This window comes from Numida meleagris, chromosome 7 (genome assembly GCF_002078875.1).
Source record: "Numida meleagris isolate 19003 breed g44 Domestic line chromosome 7, NumMel1.0, whole genome shotgun sequence".
Taxonomy (NCBI): Eukaryota; Metazoa; Chordata; class Aves; order Galliformes; family Numididae; genus Numida; species Numida meleagris.
The window spans coordinates 11,355,294-11,369,233 of record NC_034415.1 but is presented as its reverse complement, the minus strand read 5'-3'; the positions used below and the strand labels follow the sequence as shown (position 1 = coordinate 11,369,233).

The 13,940-nt window shown below is 37.8% G+C and overlaps 1 protein-coding gene and 2 long non-coding RNA genes across 21 annotated transcripts in view; 1 reads left to right on the top strand and 2 right to left on the bottom strand.

Moving 5' to 3' along the window:
• LOC110402463 overlaps window positions 1–7,888 on the bottom strand; it is a 45,703-nt gene extending 37,815 nt beyond the window's left edge. For 3 of the 5 annotated variants that reach the window (XR_002441100.1, XR_002441099.1, XR_002441098.1), the window contains exon 1: window positions 6,658–7,888. This is a non-coding gene — a long non-coding RNA (uncharacterized LOC110402463). The remainder of the gene's footprint in view (window positions 1–6,657) is intronic. The other 2 variants (XR_002441101.1, XR_002441097.1) reach the window with 2 other exon arrangements.
• LOC110402466 overlaps window positions 1–13,940 on the top strand; it is a 58,774-nt gene that overhangs the window by 36,598 nt on the left and 8,236 nt on the right. The window contains exons 4-5 of one of the 2 annotated variants that reach the window (XR_002441105.1): window positions 3,926–3,997; window positions 6,072–6,646. The exons of the other annotated variant lie outside the window; for it this stretch is intronic. This is a non-coding gene — a long non-coding RNA (uncharacterized LOC110402466). Of the gene's footprint in view, window positions 1–3,925; window positions 3,998–6,071; window positions 6,647–13,940 lie in introns of those variants that run through there. 2 annotated transcript variants of the gene reach the window in all.
• COL11A1 (collagen type XI alpha 1 chain) overlaps window positions 11,464–13,940 on the bottom strand; it is a 257,188-nt gene continuing 254,711 nt past the window's right edge. For all 14 annotated transcript variants that reach the window (XM_021404548.1, XM_021404553.1, XM_021404557.1 and 11 more), the window contains one exon: window positions 11,464–13,250. In XM_021404548.1, coding sequence (XP_021260223.1) covers window positions 13,104–13,250 — 147 coding nt within the window. In that variant the 3' untranslated portion in view covers window positions 11,464–13,103. The remainder of the gene's footprint in view (window positions 13,251–13,940) is intronic.

The window sequence follows — 13,940 nt, the reverse complement described above, 5'->3', positions numbered from 1 at the left end:
AAGCGTCAACCACTAATGAGGAAATTTTCATATGAAATGTTTTTTGCTTTTAATCAGAAGTAATATACGGTTATATTTCAGTTAGTGGCTAACATCTTCTATACTGCAACTCCTTGATAAATTGATGGAAAGAAAATCAATAGTAGCAAGATATGGAGTATAATTTGATGAATATTGTGCACAAATGTCTTAATAAATGGAAGGCTGTCAGTTACAGCCAGACTGCTTTTCTCACTGATGTAAATTTGAAAGTGGGAAATCTCATTTATACAACTCCCATGGTTTGTGTCACAGTAAAAATGAGGGTGAGCTTTTAAAAAAAAGAAATTTCAAATATTTTGATATTTTTATTGTGTAGCATCAGACACTCCTATGAATACATTTTTAAAATGGCCCTTATAGCGTATTACATTCAGAATCTTATTCATGAAGTTTCTGCCACTATTTCAAACTTTGCTAAATATTTCCCTGTTTCTGCTAATGATTCCAAGCGTGCAGACTGCTTTACCAAGAGAATAAATATCAGAGACCATAACTAGCCAATATTGTTCTGCTGTTTATGAACTGGAGTGATTTTTTCCTTTGCAACAGGTTTTGAAAATTTATTCTCCTTAGTTTACATTCAAATCTCTAAAGAAAACAGATGAAGTAGAGAGCTGCCAGCAGATTCTCCTGTGGTGCGTAGGATTCCTTTGTGTGCTGAACACATCTGAAATGCTGAACTGCTACTTGGGAATGTACCTTTTTGGCAGATTTTCTTCTCCAAAACGTGGAGTGATTAAGTAGGTATTTGACTAGCCAGTATGTGCAGCTACTGGTTTTTTTTAGTAGGGACAATTTCACATTTTTCAGCATCAATTTTCTAGTTACTGAGGAGGATTTGGACTTTCAGGCCACTGCAGAAAAGTCATTTGCTGGAGACAATCACTGTTATTATGGGCCTGATCCCACATCCTTTGAAAGCACTAAGGGATTGCTATTGATTTTTCAGTAGAATTTGTAAAAGGCCCATGAATCTGTCAGCAAGTGGACCACATCATTAGACTAACTACAATACTTTTCATCATATATATATATATATCTAAAGCTAGTGCTAATCAGAATACTCTTAACCTCTGAATCAGAAGATGTATATGTGAAGGGTTAGTATTTTAATGGAAACAGCTGCTAAAAGGGTGTTTGAAGTTCTGGATCACAAGTTAATCCCATGATTTACGAATGCATTTAAAAACAAATCTTAATTGATCTCATTGTTCTTAAGGGTTCTGGATTCCTAATATTCACAGGAGTCAATGACCTAGCAAAAACATATTTCTTCTGAAACAAAGTAGACTCCCAGCAAAAACAAACATAATCGCTTCTTGACCACACTCATTGTACCTGAGGCAGCATGTCAAGCTGATAGTCACAGTCCGATTCACTCACTCTACTCTGCCATGTCCTTCCTCCCTTGTATCTGCATTCGACATATTCCTAGCACAGCTCTGAAACTCCCTTTCTCTGATGACACTGAGAACATGTTGCCACAGACAAGCGGGAGTTCCCCACCTTGTATGCAGTGCAGCAGCTGGGGCTGTGCATGTGGCCTTTTTCTCTCATGTAGTGGGAGAAACAGTTTTGCTTTTACTGAATGTGTTTGCAGACAAATATACTGGGATGTTGTAACAGGATTCTACAATCAGGCTAGATAGAGCTCAGAGTTAAAACAGTTACTGTAAGAGTCATGTGTAATTGCTTGAGCACCTCAGCAAGACAATGTGTTGCTATTTTGCTAACAAGAATAGATTTCTGCTCCCAAATTACAAATAAAATGTAAATGTTTCACATGGAAACAATGGTATCTTTATATCTGACAAGCAAAAATGGAATTTTTTTCACTGGAAGGAGCTAAAATTTTAAAAAATGAATTTCCTCTTTTTTTCTTTTCTTTTTTTTTTTTTTTTAATCTAGTACATCCGCTTTGTCTTTTTTCAGTTTTAATCTCAGGTTCATATGCAGTCTAACTCACTGTTGCAGTTGAATCCAAACAAGAGTGATCAGGTGTTTTAACTCAGAATAAGTTAGATCAGGTGTTTCACTCAGAATAAGTGAAAATATGAGGAAATCAGTCTTGAGTTTTAGAACTTTATTTTCCTACTACATCTAGTAGTTACCTTGAACACCTTCTAAGCTATTAATTTTACCTAGTCAGGTATTGTAATTGTTACTGATAACATGCTGTGGAATACCGATGAAAAACCATTAAAGCATGACATGTGCCCATGAATAACCTGCAAATTTGTGAAGTTTACTGGGAAATGAAAAATATGAACTTGAAAAACCCAATAATTTTTTATCCTTATGAGGCTAGAAATGCCTTTCTGAAGAAAAACATCAACGTTTTCCCAGAAGTTTGTTTTTAAGAAGGAAATTTTTGAAAAAATTTAACTAAACCAAAAAAACTCTATGTTTAGCTTGTAAATAAAGTATAATATCATTCAGCAGAAGTTTATTTAAACTGTGCTTACAAATACGTATGAATGGCAGTTGGATTCAATTTAACCTGACATAATTTGAATTAACTTGATGGGTCTTTTGACACAAGCTGTACTGACTAATTGCTGCATATTTGGGTGCACTATATCAGTGAGCATGGCAATCAAAAGCTCGTGCAGATGTTCATATTTTCTTTGATTGCCAACAGCCTTAGGTTGGAAGAAAAGTCAATCAGCAAAATAATGCTTCCTAGCATCTGTCAAGGTACTGACCGCATTACTGTAATGGCAGTCATAATAAGCAGAATATTTCTGATTCCCTGTTGCCATCCGCATTTAGCAGCTCTCTGCAGTTTTGGCTTGATGCCATCACAAAACATGGAAATTATGTGAGTTTAGACTAAATTTATTTATAAGCAGTTGATATCAGCTCAGTGAAGAGTGAATGTATGTTTATCCTAATATGTATTTCCATTGTTAATTATTTCTATAAATGTATCTTTTATATGCTTTATACTGGTATATTTTATGACGACTTATTAACTGAAGGGTAAGTTTTACAAACATCAAATAAAAGCATCAAAATCAAATCAAATAAAAGCTTTTAATAAGCTGGAAAAAAAAAGAAAATGTATTACATCATTTTGAAGGAAACCCAAGCTTGCTGTAATAGTTACTTTGGATTTACTTTAAATCTTAAGAATGCCTATAAGATACATCAAGCTTTCTACAGGGGCTGCTCCAAAAGAAATGCCTGCTATTTTATTATTTTGCCCACAACATCAGAGGCAGATGTTGGTGGTATGGCAGTAGAGGTTGAAGCTTCCCATTTCCATTCCATTTTGTTGCCATGTGACAGACGGCAGCGGTGGGGCAGTCTGACAAAATGTCATCTGACATGGAAGTGCATATAAAGCAAAGGTGTGTCACTGAATTCCTCCATGAGGAAGAAATGGCATCCATTGGCATTCGTTGACACTTGCTGAACGTTCATGGAGCACCCAGTGGATGTGAGCACAGTGAGGTGGTGGGTGGGGCGTTTCAGCAGTGGTGATGGTGACAGTGGGTCCCCTCTACTCATGCAGATTGTTATGAGTGTGGCATGTAGGCTCTTGTTCATTGCTGGTGAAAACATGTAGCTACTGGTGGTGACTATGCTGAAAAATAGTGTTTTGTAGCTGAGAATTTGCTCTATCAAACAGTATTATTGTGCTCTTTGTATTGGTTGTAATTTCCATGGAAATAAATAGGATACTTTCAGAACAACCTGCACAGTTATAAAACTAGAAATGTTTTTTCATGACAGCATATATGGAAAATTCTTTTCTCCATTTCTCCCTTTTTTTTTTCCCCCAGATGTTCTAAAAGTATCCAACAGACACAGAATTTGCATTTATTTTCAGGAGGGATACAGCTCAAAACTATCTCAGCTTTTTTCTTTTCATCCCTAGGTGATTGTGTCCTTCCATTTCCTTATAACTGGATCCTTGTTTGTTAAGTGTAAGACTTTTTCTGCAGCACAGGTAGGAACAGTAATAACAAGGGAGAATGCATGGTTTGCCATGTGGTAATGTAAAATATCAGTGTCTGGAGTGCTCTCCTGATCAGGAGTGCTTTATTTTAGAATCCCCGCCTGCCTTTCTGGCAGCCAAATGCTTTGAGCAAGAATTATCATTCCATGTCACTCTCTATGATATCTTTATCCCAGCCATGTTCAACCCAAGGCTCACGGGCCACATGCAGCCCAGCCCAACCCTGAAGCTGCCCCCTCCCCCACACCATCATGGTGGTTACTCTTCCCCACCAAACAGCCCCACCCAGCCCTGGGCACGCACCCATTGCTCAGCAACAGCCAAACATCGGGGTGCAACTAGCACTGGCTGGGCTGCTCCTCTCTTAAAACACGTGAGAGTGGGGTTTGTCTCATCTCACTGGTGACAGGTGACAGGACAAGGGGAAATGGCCTCATGTTGCACCAGGGGAGGTTTATGTTGGATATCAGGAAAAACTTCTGTACAGAAAAGGTTGTTAAGCACTAGAATAGGCTCCCCAGGGAGGTGGTTGAGACACCATCCCTGAATGTGTTTAAAAACTGTTTGGATGTGGCTCTCAGGGACATGATTTAGTGGTGGGTTGTTAGAGTTAGGGTAGTACGGTTAGGTTGCAGTTAGACTTGATGATCTTGAAGGTCTTTTCCAACCTGAGCAATTCTGTGATTCTCTGAAACCAAGACACAAGCGAGGGTGCAATGCAATACTAACTCAAGTTATGGCAAATAATTATATGTATTTTGATACGATGGCTAAAAACAGTCCTGTGAACAGCAGAAAATGTGCAGCTGTGCTTTCCATTGTGATTAAGTAATTTGAGGGCAGGTTTCAATATATGCCAAAAAATGATTTTTTTTGGCAATTTTCTACTCCATTGTCAGTCAACATAAATACATTACCTGTGAATTTTCAAACTGAATGTACAGAGTTGCAGTCAGACATTTGACTCAAAAATTTGATCATGTTTCTTTCCCAGACTTTTATAAGCCCTATCTTAGCAGAGAGAAGTATCCCTTGGTTCACAGTCATGCCTTATTCATGCCATTGCTTTATGGCAGTATGTACAGTTGTGAACAACTGTTTTCAAGGATAAAGCACAGGAGCAGCAGAATTCATCAGAAATCTCTGATGCACACCTTGAGGACTCGCTATGAATTGCAACCACTGCCATCGAACCAGACTAATTTGTTAGTTTCATAAAAACAGGGTGAAATAGCCCATGAGTTTTATGTTTTTGTTGCCCTCTTTTTTAAAAATTAAAATATTATAGATTAAAATACATTTGTTACTTATATAAATCAACTATATGACATATTTTATGAGAGCTGCTCCAAAAATAATGCCTCCTATTTTATTATGTTGGCCCATGACATCAAAGGCAGATGTTGGTTGTATGGCAGTAGAGGTTGAACCTTTCCACCAATATTCCATAACATTTTGCTGCCATGTGACAGATGGCAGCAGGGGAACAGTCTGACAAATGACATCTGACATGGAAGTGTGTATGAAGCATTGAATTTCCTCTATGAGGAAAAAATTGCATCCACTGGCATTCATCAATGTTTGCTGAATGTTGATGGTGACCAAAGAGTGGATGTGACCACACAGTGAGGTGGTGGGTGGTCCATTTCAGTCAGTCAACTCTACTGGTACAGATCTTGACAAACGAAGAATGCAGGCTCTTGTTCATTGCTGGCAAAAATGCAGAGCCAGTGGTGGTGAGTATATTGAAAAATAGTGTTCTGTAGCTGAGAATTTGCTCTGTCAGCGTTACTGTGCTCTCTGTATTGGTTGTAGTTTCCATGGAAATAAGTAGGAGGCATTACTTTTGGTGCAACCTATGCATATGTGGTCTGAGACAATTCCCAATCACTCAATCCAGCCCAATCAAGCCAAAAGGTTGGACACCCATGCTTTATCCTAAGACAATTCATAGCTAGGGGAAACAAGGGGTAAGGAGCTAAGGGCAGACTGTAACCATCAGTGTGTTGCTTGTCTGCGGATAGAACATGTGTAGGTCTCATACTTCTTTCTACGTGTTACACAGAAATGCCCTAAACCTGTGGTGAATTGAGATGAATCCTTGCCACAATCCTTAAAGGAGATGGACAGTGGATAGAGGATTGTTGATTCTCAAACATTTTTCTTACAAGCTGCAATGAAACATCATTTGAGTTCAGCAAGTGCAGCAGCAAATGTGCGAACAGTACCTGGACGGTATGTTTTTTTTCACTTCTGGGCAACAAATCTTCTGCTTTTTTACACTGTTTAATGGGTATCATGTCAAAAAGGTGAATTTGACCTGACAAATCAAGATAATAGGAGAAGGATTCTGGAAGCACTGTTAGAGGTTATGAGATCCAGCTGCAGTTAATTTGGAGTTAATTAACTGAAAGAAGCTTCCAGGCTGTGCCATGGGACCCTGAGCAAGGCTTAGTTTTCAATCAAAGCTTTCAGAGGAGGACGTTACATTAAAGAAGCACTACCACATCCACCACAAAACCGCTTCATCTGACTCCTATCTCAAAGGAATACTTTGCAGTGTCAAAGCCTTTATACTGTTTAAAAACAAATAGCAAGTTCCTTGTTAGTTTGTATACAGTGTTGTTTAAATAGTAATGTTATTTGCATACCTGCTGTCAGAAGTCCAACAGCTGTGCAGAACCGTGCAGCCTTTTCTACCGCAGAAGAACCTAGGCGAAGAAAACAAAAGGGCCGTGTTTTCACTCTTCTCAGTGAGGTTTCTCAGCCTCAGAACCCAGCTCTTTGGAGAACAGCTCGCAGGTACGCGCTAGCTGACGGTAAGCAAGAGAAGCGGGGTACATCGCTTTTACACACCGAGCCAGCGGTTACCTCAGGCGAACTCTAACGGCTCTAACGGCCGCGCGCCGCCGCCCCGAGCGCGAGGGCGCCGCGCGCTGCTGGGAAGCTGTGGCTGCAGGCGCCTGCTGGGGGGCAGTGGCTGCGCGCTGCTGCGCGGGTTTTGTTGCAAACGGCTTTTGGCCGCGGTGCTGTCTCTCCCGTCCTGCCGAGGCAGGTGATTGTTTGGCTGAAACGAGCCCTTGCTACCAGCTTCAAATCAAACACCTGCCCTTGTAGAGGTGTTTTGCTCAGTTTCTGTTTTGCTCAGAAAAAGAAACCAACAAAACTACTTGCCAGCCACTCAAAAGTCTTTAGTGTAAATGTTTCCTCAGCTATCTGTTCTTAGTTATTTTTGCCTTGCTTTTTAATCCTCTCGCCGCATGCAGATCTGTAGATTTACCCATTTCTGCCTTTTTCCTTGCTACTGCACTGTCCTCAGGGTGTGGGAGTCAGCTCAGGTTTGTGCATAGAGGTTTGAAAACATGCATCAAGTGCAGCATTCCTTCTCTGTGCTTAAATAGCTGGAGAGTGTGCAGCCCTTTCCTACCTATTGCTCCATATGTAATGTAAATATTGCAGTGTTATGAGGGCAGGAGAGCCTTAAACTGGTGGGTTTGCTTCCTCTGAGTTCTGTTTCATTACAGTTAAATGTATCATTTCACACATTGTCACAGTTGAGTTCCACTCAGGTAATACGTGTCTAAATTTGCTGTATATCTATGTGAGGATTTACTGTTGTGTATATTAAAAGGTGTTAACTAACTGTGCATACATATGTTTCAACCCTTAGCTTGGCTTCAAAAATTGTAATTTTGCTTTCATTTTACTTTTATAGCAGGTGATTCTAACCTACTTGTTAAATTTAATGAGTAATCATGCTAGCTAGCTGCTGTTTCTGCATTGTGCACTTGTGCATACAGTCATCAGAAATTATGCAAAACATGAGAAATGAATGCATACATGCAGAATTCATAATGCCTTGGAATAGTCAAGAATCATTTAGTTGGGACATTTTTCAGATGTCAGTTAATGTGTACTATTCTTACCATTATTATTATTTATTGCTTTCCCAGGGAAATGTTCATGGAAGGATGCAACACCAGATCAAATATGGTAATATCCTCAAGGTACTACAGCTAGTTTTGAGGTTGATGTGTTTTTAAGATTAAGTGGACCAACTTTTGTGTGCAAAGGGAGGTTTCACAGATATCAGTGTGAACTTTTAGTGTGAACTACTCCCTGTAGTTTTCATGTGATTTTGTTGCAGAGACGGTTCTCAGACAGACTATATCACTGCCCGACTCATCTGCTTCTCTGTGTTAGGAACAAGGCACAAGCAATGATAAAGGCTGCTAAATTTTTATGCCTAATGTGGATGTGTGGATCATAGGCTTTATGTTTTGTGAGTCTGACAGCATGTTAGCATGGCTCTGTACATATTCCCCAGCCTCTTCACCTTCTCCCGTAGTCCTCTCTTCCTCTTGGGTACCTGACCTTAAAAGTTAAGCCTCTCATCATCCTTTTCAGCTATCATGTGCTTTTCCATTTAAGAACTCAGTTTTTTTTTTTTACTCAGGCTCTACTCTAACTATACTTACTTTGCTCTTATGCCAGGGAACTGCAAAGTTTGGAGGCTGGGCCTCTGCAGGTTGCTGCACATGATATGCCATGACCATTTTCAGTATCTCTGTGTACGAAGTATTTCAGGGTGAGATGAGAACAGAATGGGAAGCCTCTGTGTTCATACCTCCTCATTTAGATGGCCCCGGGACTCTGGACAGCTCTGTTGTCCCAGCCCTGTGGACTCAGGAAAATTCTTTGTTTACCCATTACTTCCTTGCTACAGTGAAAACATAGCAGAAGATCCAGCTTAGAGAACTTCTTGGGTTAGAGAAAAACAAAATTCTTCTTACAAAGAATTTTACTGGCCACTATTCAAGGCACATAATGAACAAGAAAAACATAAATGGCTTTGCAAGCTGTTAAATAATTCCAATACTTACAGTCTTCTTTGATGTGTACAGGAGAAATGACAAATGTTCCATCAACTCTTCTGTTTACTGTACCATCCAAAGAATGATTAATTTTCCATTTTGTTGTTATCTGTTCAGGGCTTATTGGTGCTGTTTATAGCGGATGTTTTTTGTATTAGACTCACAAAGAAGATTGAGTGACTATCCTTGGTGAGTCTTATGTTGCTTTGAACATACTGGCTGAGCATGAGAAAAAGCAATAACGTTAGTCACTTGGGTGTACAATGGCCAATAATCAGAAAATTGGTAACTACTACTACTAGATTGTAGTATCTCATGAAATGCACACTAGACATGGAAAGGCAAAGAAGTAGTCAGCATCATCCACCAAAATGCAAACTAACAAAAGATGATGAAAGGAAATCTGCTTGCAGGATCGTAATTTACTGAAGAGCAAACTCTGGGCTGAACAGAGTAAATTGAATAAATGATGACCTGGTACAATCAAGAAAGTGAAAAAAATGCTTTGACTGTTTATTTGTAGATTTTATCATATCCCACTGATTGGCCCTTGATTTCTTGGTCATCTGCTAATTATATATCTTATATTTTAGTAGTGCTTAATGTAATGGCAGCAAATTGGATGAACTGAATTTTAATTTTCATCTGCATTCAATCACTGCTGGCTAGGTTTTGTTATGTTTCATCAAGATTTAGCTACAATTTTCATTTTGATGTTTAAAAAAAAAAAAAATCTTAGACCATACCAAGAAGCAATGAAGACAGTTAGATCCCAGTCCTGCAGCTGAATTCTTAAGAACTCCTGTCTGTCTTACTGAAGTTAGCTGTGTTTGATGGCAGTCACAACTCCACCCTTGAGAAACTGGAAACAAAGTCAAGTTCTGGCAAAGGTCTTGAGAAAACCTAGGCAAAACGTGTCCATGGTAGTACTGTGGGCTTTGGCTCCATCCTCTGTTATTAGAACAGAGCCCTCACTCACACTTCTTAAGGGGAAAAAAAAAAAAAACAATTTTGGCTGAAGCAGTACATCTACTTGTCTGGATGTTTGTAGCCTCTTTCACTGTAATAATCTTTGATGCCCTTACTGAAAATGAAATAAAAGAATATATAGCTTTAGAACAGTCTATTCCTTTACAGTAATCTCGGTGTTGCTTTTTACCATATCAACAATGAGCCTTTTTGATAATTTATACGCCTAGAAAAAGAACACAAGACTATGCTCCAGGTAAATATAATAGATGTGGCATTCAGTATCTTGTCTTTGTCACTGTCAGGTTGTTTTTGGTACCTCATGTACAAGAGAGGATGTTCATTCACTGAAAAAAATGAATCTACATGTAACAGAAAATCAACCAATGGCTATCATAGAATCTCCCATCAGTCATTAGCACATGAAGCCCTATTTTGTAATTAGCAAAGCTGATCCAAAGGAGAAACAATATAAATGTGCTCACTTTTTTTTTTTTAAGAGCTTAAAACTTTTTATTTCACAAGGTGATTATTGATGTTAGCAATAATGACTGCCCACTAAGAGAGAAAAAAATCTTCATTACATTTTATGAAATTTTCCAAGAGATGAGCTGATCATGATGAATTGATATATTTTCGTCCTGAGTTAGAAAGAGGAAAGGAGAGAGAAGAAGTAGTAGAAACTCTATGCATATACACAGGACAATTTATACTTCTACAGTTGTAGCTTGTCTTTTAGATCTCCATCCCATGTCCATGTTATCCTGGACAGAACCTTGCCTCAATGTGTAATATTGTTCACTGGCTTGAGGTTGCCATCCACCTACTTCGCTACATTTTCATGTTACAACAACATATTTAATTGCAGTGAGGAACATGTCTCACATCTCCACTATGGCTTTTCTCTATTTAGAGAGAGGATTGAAGCAAACTTTAAAGAAAAACAGCCTAGTCTGATCTGAGATAATGTGAAACTTCAAGATCACAGGATGTCCAAGTTCTGTTTTGTCAGCTTTTAGAGGCAAAGTCCAGCTGCCCAATATTTTTGTAATTAAACAGGTATTTTTGCTTGAGATGTGAAAAATAGTGATCCTTGTTCTCTTATAGGCTTTTTTTTAGTAAGGAATTTAGCTTGCATAGTCCCAGGTGACATACGTCGTATCTCTAGCTTGGACTCTTAATCAGTTATACTTCAAATATCTAAGACAAAGTATACAAAATTCTGTGTTCCAGTAGTTTTTAGGTCCTGGTCTAGGTTTTGTCTTCTCTTTTCCATCAATAAATAGGGCCATTTGCCTGCTTTTATTATGGGAGCCTTCTCCATGGGAAGTACTCAAACACTGATTGTGTGTCCACAATGTGGACTGTTGTGACTACAAATTGATGCAGAGTAAATGCAAAGTTAGATAAATAGCACCTGCTGCATACAGCCAATAGCAATATCAGCACCTCTGTTAACACTCCTTGTTCCAGCAGTATTGCTCAGTGCCTGCCAGGACATGCAGTAGAATTATTATTATTTTTTTGGAGACTGGATGGTCTGGAAGCAGACTGAAGTTACAGTAATGACAGTAGGTGAATTCTGGACATTAAAAAACAAAATGACCAATCCAGGTAGACAAGACTTGATTTTATTAATAAAATTTGTATTTTCTCTTTGAGGTGACAGTTACAAACTTTGGTTCAAAAATAGAAAATATGAACAGCAAGAAGTTGACTTTTGAAATCTTATTTTTACATGTATAAACGTGCATAAGAAAGTACCAGTTGGGAATGAGCCAACAGAAGCTAATACTATTTAATTTAACAACTTATAAGAAACAGAAACAAACATTTATTTTCAAGTCTTACATATATTATGAAAAATAATTACAAAAGGATTTCTGCTGCAAAATTAAAATGCAATTTCTGCTTACAACTACCTGAATGAAGTGTTCAAAGGGAAGGCCAAACCAACTTTTTTGCTGAGGTTTGAATAGCAAATTTTAACAGTTTGGGTCAAAGACAGCTCTGTAGAAAGCAGTCCTCTCGTGTTGCTTAGCAACTATGTAGAATCACATGACCTAGACTTATTGCATTCCTGGCCTTCAGTTGAAATAACGGGGAAAAAATAATTTATATTAATAGGATGGGCAAATATTTTATAGGACCATTCTGTGGAACTTCTAGTATACAGTTCAGGAAGCAAACATCCATTATTGCTTACTAAAATTCTAAATAAACACTGCAAAAATCCATAAATAACTGTTTAGAATCCAGTAATCCAGTTTTAATATTTATGTATACCAAGCAAGCACAACAGAAACAAATTCAGATGAGATACATTTGGGGAAGAAAAAAAAAAAAAAAGGAAAGCTATATGACTGATTTAATTCACACAGATTTTAACAGAAGCTTGGTGGTGGTTTTTGTTGTTGTTGTTTTTTACATATTTTCCCTACCCAAAAATATAAACTTATTTATTTTAGGTATATACAGATTTCGTATGAAGTTCTGAAATTAGAAAAGAAATATAAAGTCTGAGGTATAGCACCAGGGAACACAACACCTTTGAGGGTGCTTTCGGTACTGAAATTCATCATCACATAGTAATATCAGCAGAAAAGGGTATTTGAGTGTGCTGCTCAAGATCTTCCAGCTTTGCCACCTTAAGGTTTTTTGGCGACTTCAAATAACAAAGCTTTTCAACAACAATATATACAAAGGGATTTTATTATTATTAATCAGAAATTGAAATGGCTTCACTGGTAATTACAGCTTTATTTTTTCAGAATACATACACAGTATTGACAGTGTAGTTTTGTAATTATAAAATAAGAGCCAGATGCAATTTAGAGGCACATGCAAGTTTTGGAAATGGACAGAAAAATAACAGTATAGTACTGTACACAGAATAATTACAGTTTATTAAACACTTTCATAACACCTCTTTGTAATCAAAGGAGCACCATGTCATTTGTTCTTTTTTTCTCTTTTTTTTAAACAGCACCAAAGATATCCAAAGGGGAAGGGGGAGAGGGGGTGTTGATAAAGTGAGCCCTATGTTGTCTGTCTGTGCCACAGCATCCTTGCAAAATTAGTTTAAGTCATGTGATTCTGGCCCTACAAGGGCAACAGTTACTTTCTAGATGAGACATAGGTACACAGCAAGACATATTTTCTATGCCATTCTTATTCAAAACTTGCATGTGGCATGAAGTGGGTTGGTAGCACCAAAGTGCAATGTTTTTGTTGATCTGATCTTTTTCTTAAATTTAACCAAGGAAGCAGACAGGACCAACCTCAAATCCAAACTTTTGGTTCTGATCGCCAAAGTCATTGATCATCACATCAACTATAGGCACTTGGTCTATTTTGGGTGTGTTGATTTCAATCACTGTCTTTGCGTAGCCCTTTCTTGACTGTTAAAAAAAAGAAGCAAAAACAAACATATTGGAGAAGTGAGTATGCACTGTAAATCTTCATAGGCTACCTCTGAAGTTTGGAATTTATAAACGATTGCCTTTCATGAATTTGATGTTACAAATTCTAAATTTATTTTAAAAATATGATAGGGAACATTTTTGATTTCAGAAAGAAATCTGTCCATAGCTTTTTGACTTACTAAAATAAGCCTACAAATGAAAGAAAATATGTAAGACATTTAACGCTCCTTAAAGAATTCACAGCTATACTAATTTATGATAATATTCTTGTAGTAGTGAGGATGTTTCCTTGTGAAGAAATCAGTAATTAGTTCTGAGAGACAGAAGAAATATCTCTAAGATAGACTCTAACTGTCTTACTAGATACTACATGAGCTTTTTGGACATAGAAGAAAATAGCAGTCTGTCAGGACTGATGTGTTAGAAACCATGTTTGAAAGCACACTCTTACTTTCTAACAAAGGCTTTCTGCCTTCTCCTCGTGTTAGTTATCAGGACTGTCATCTCAGTTTCAGCTGTGACAGAGTTATTTTTCTTCACAGTGTCTAATATCATGCTTTGTTTTGTTTTTAGGAGAAAAGCAGAAGGCTGTTTAGCTGCTTGCTGAGTTAAACCACAACTGTATTTCATTCAGATGGTCTCTTATGTCCTTTTGAAACCACTCCA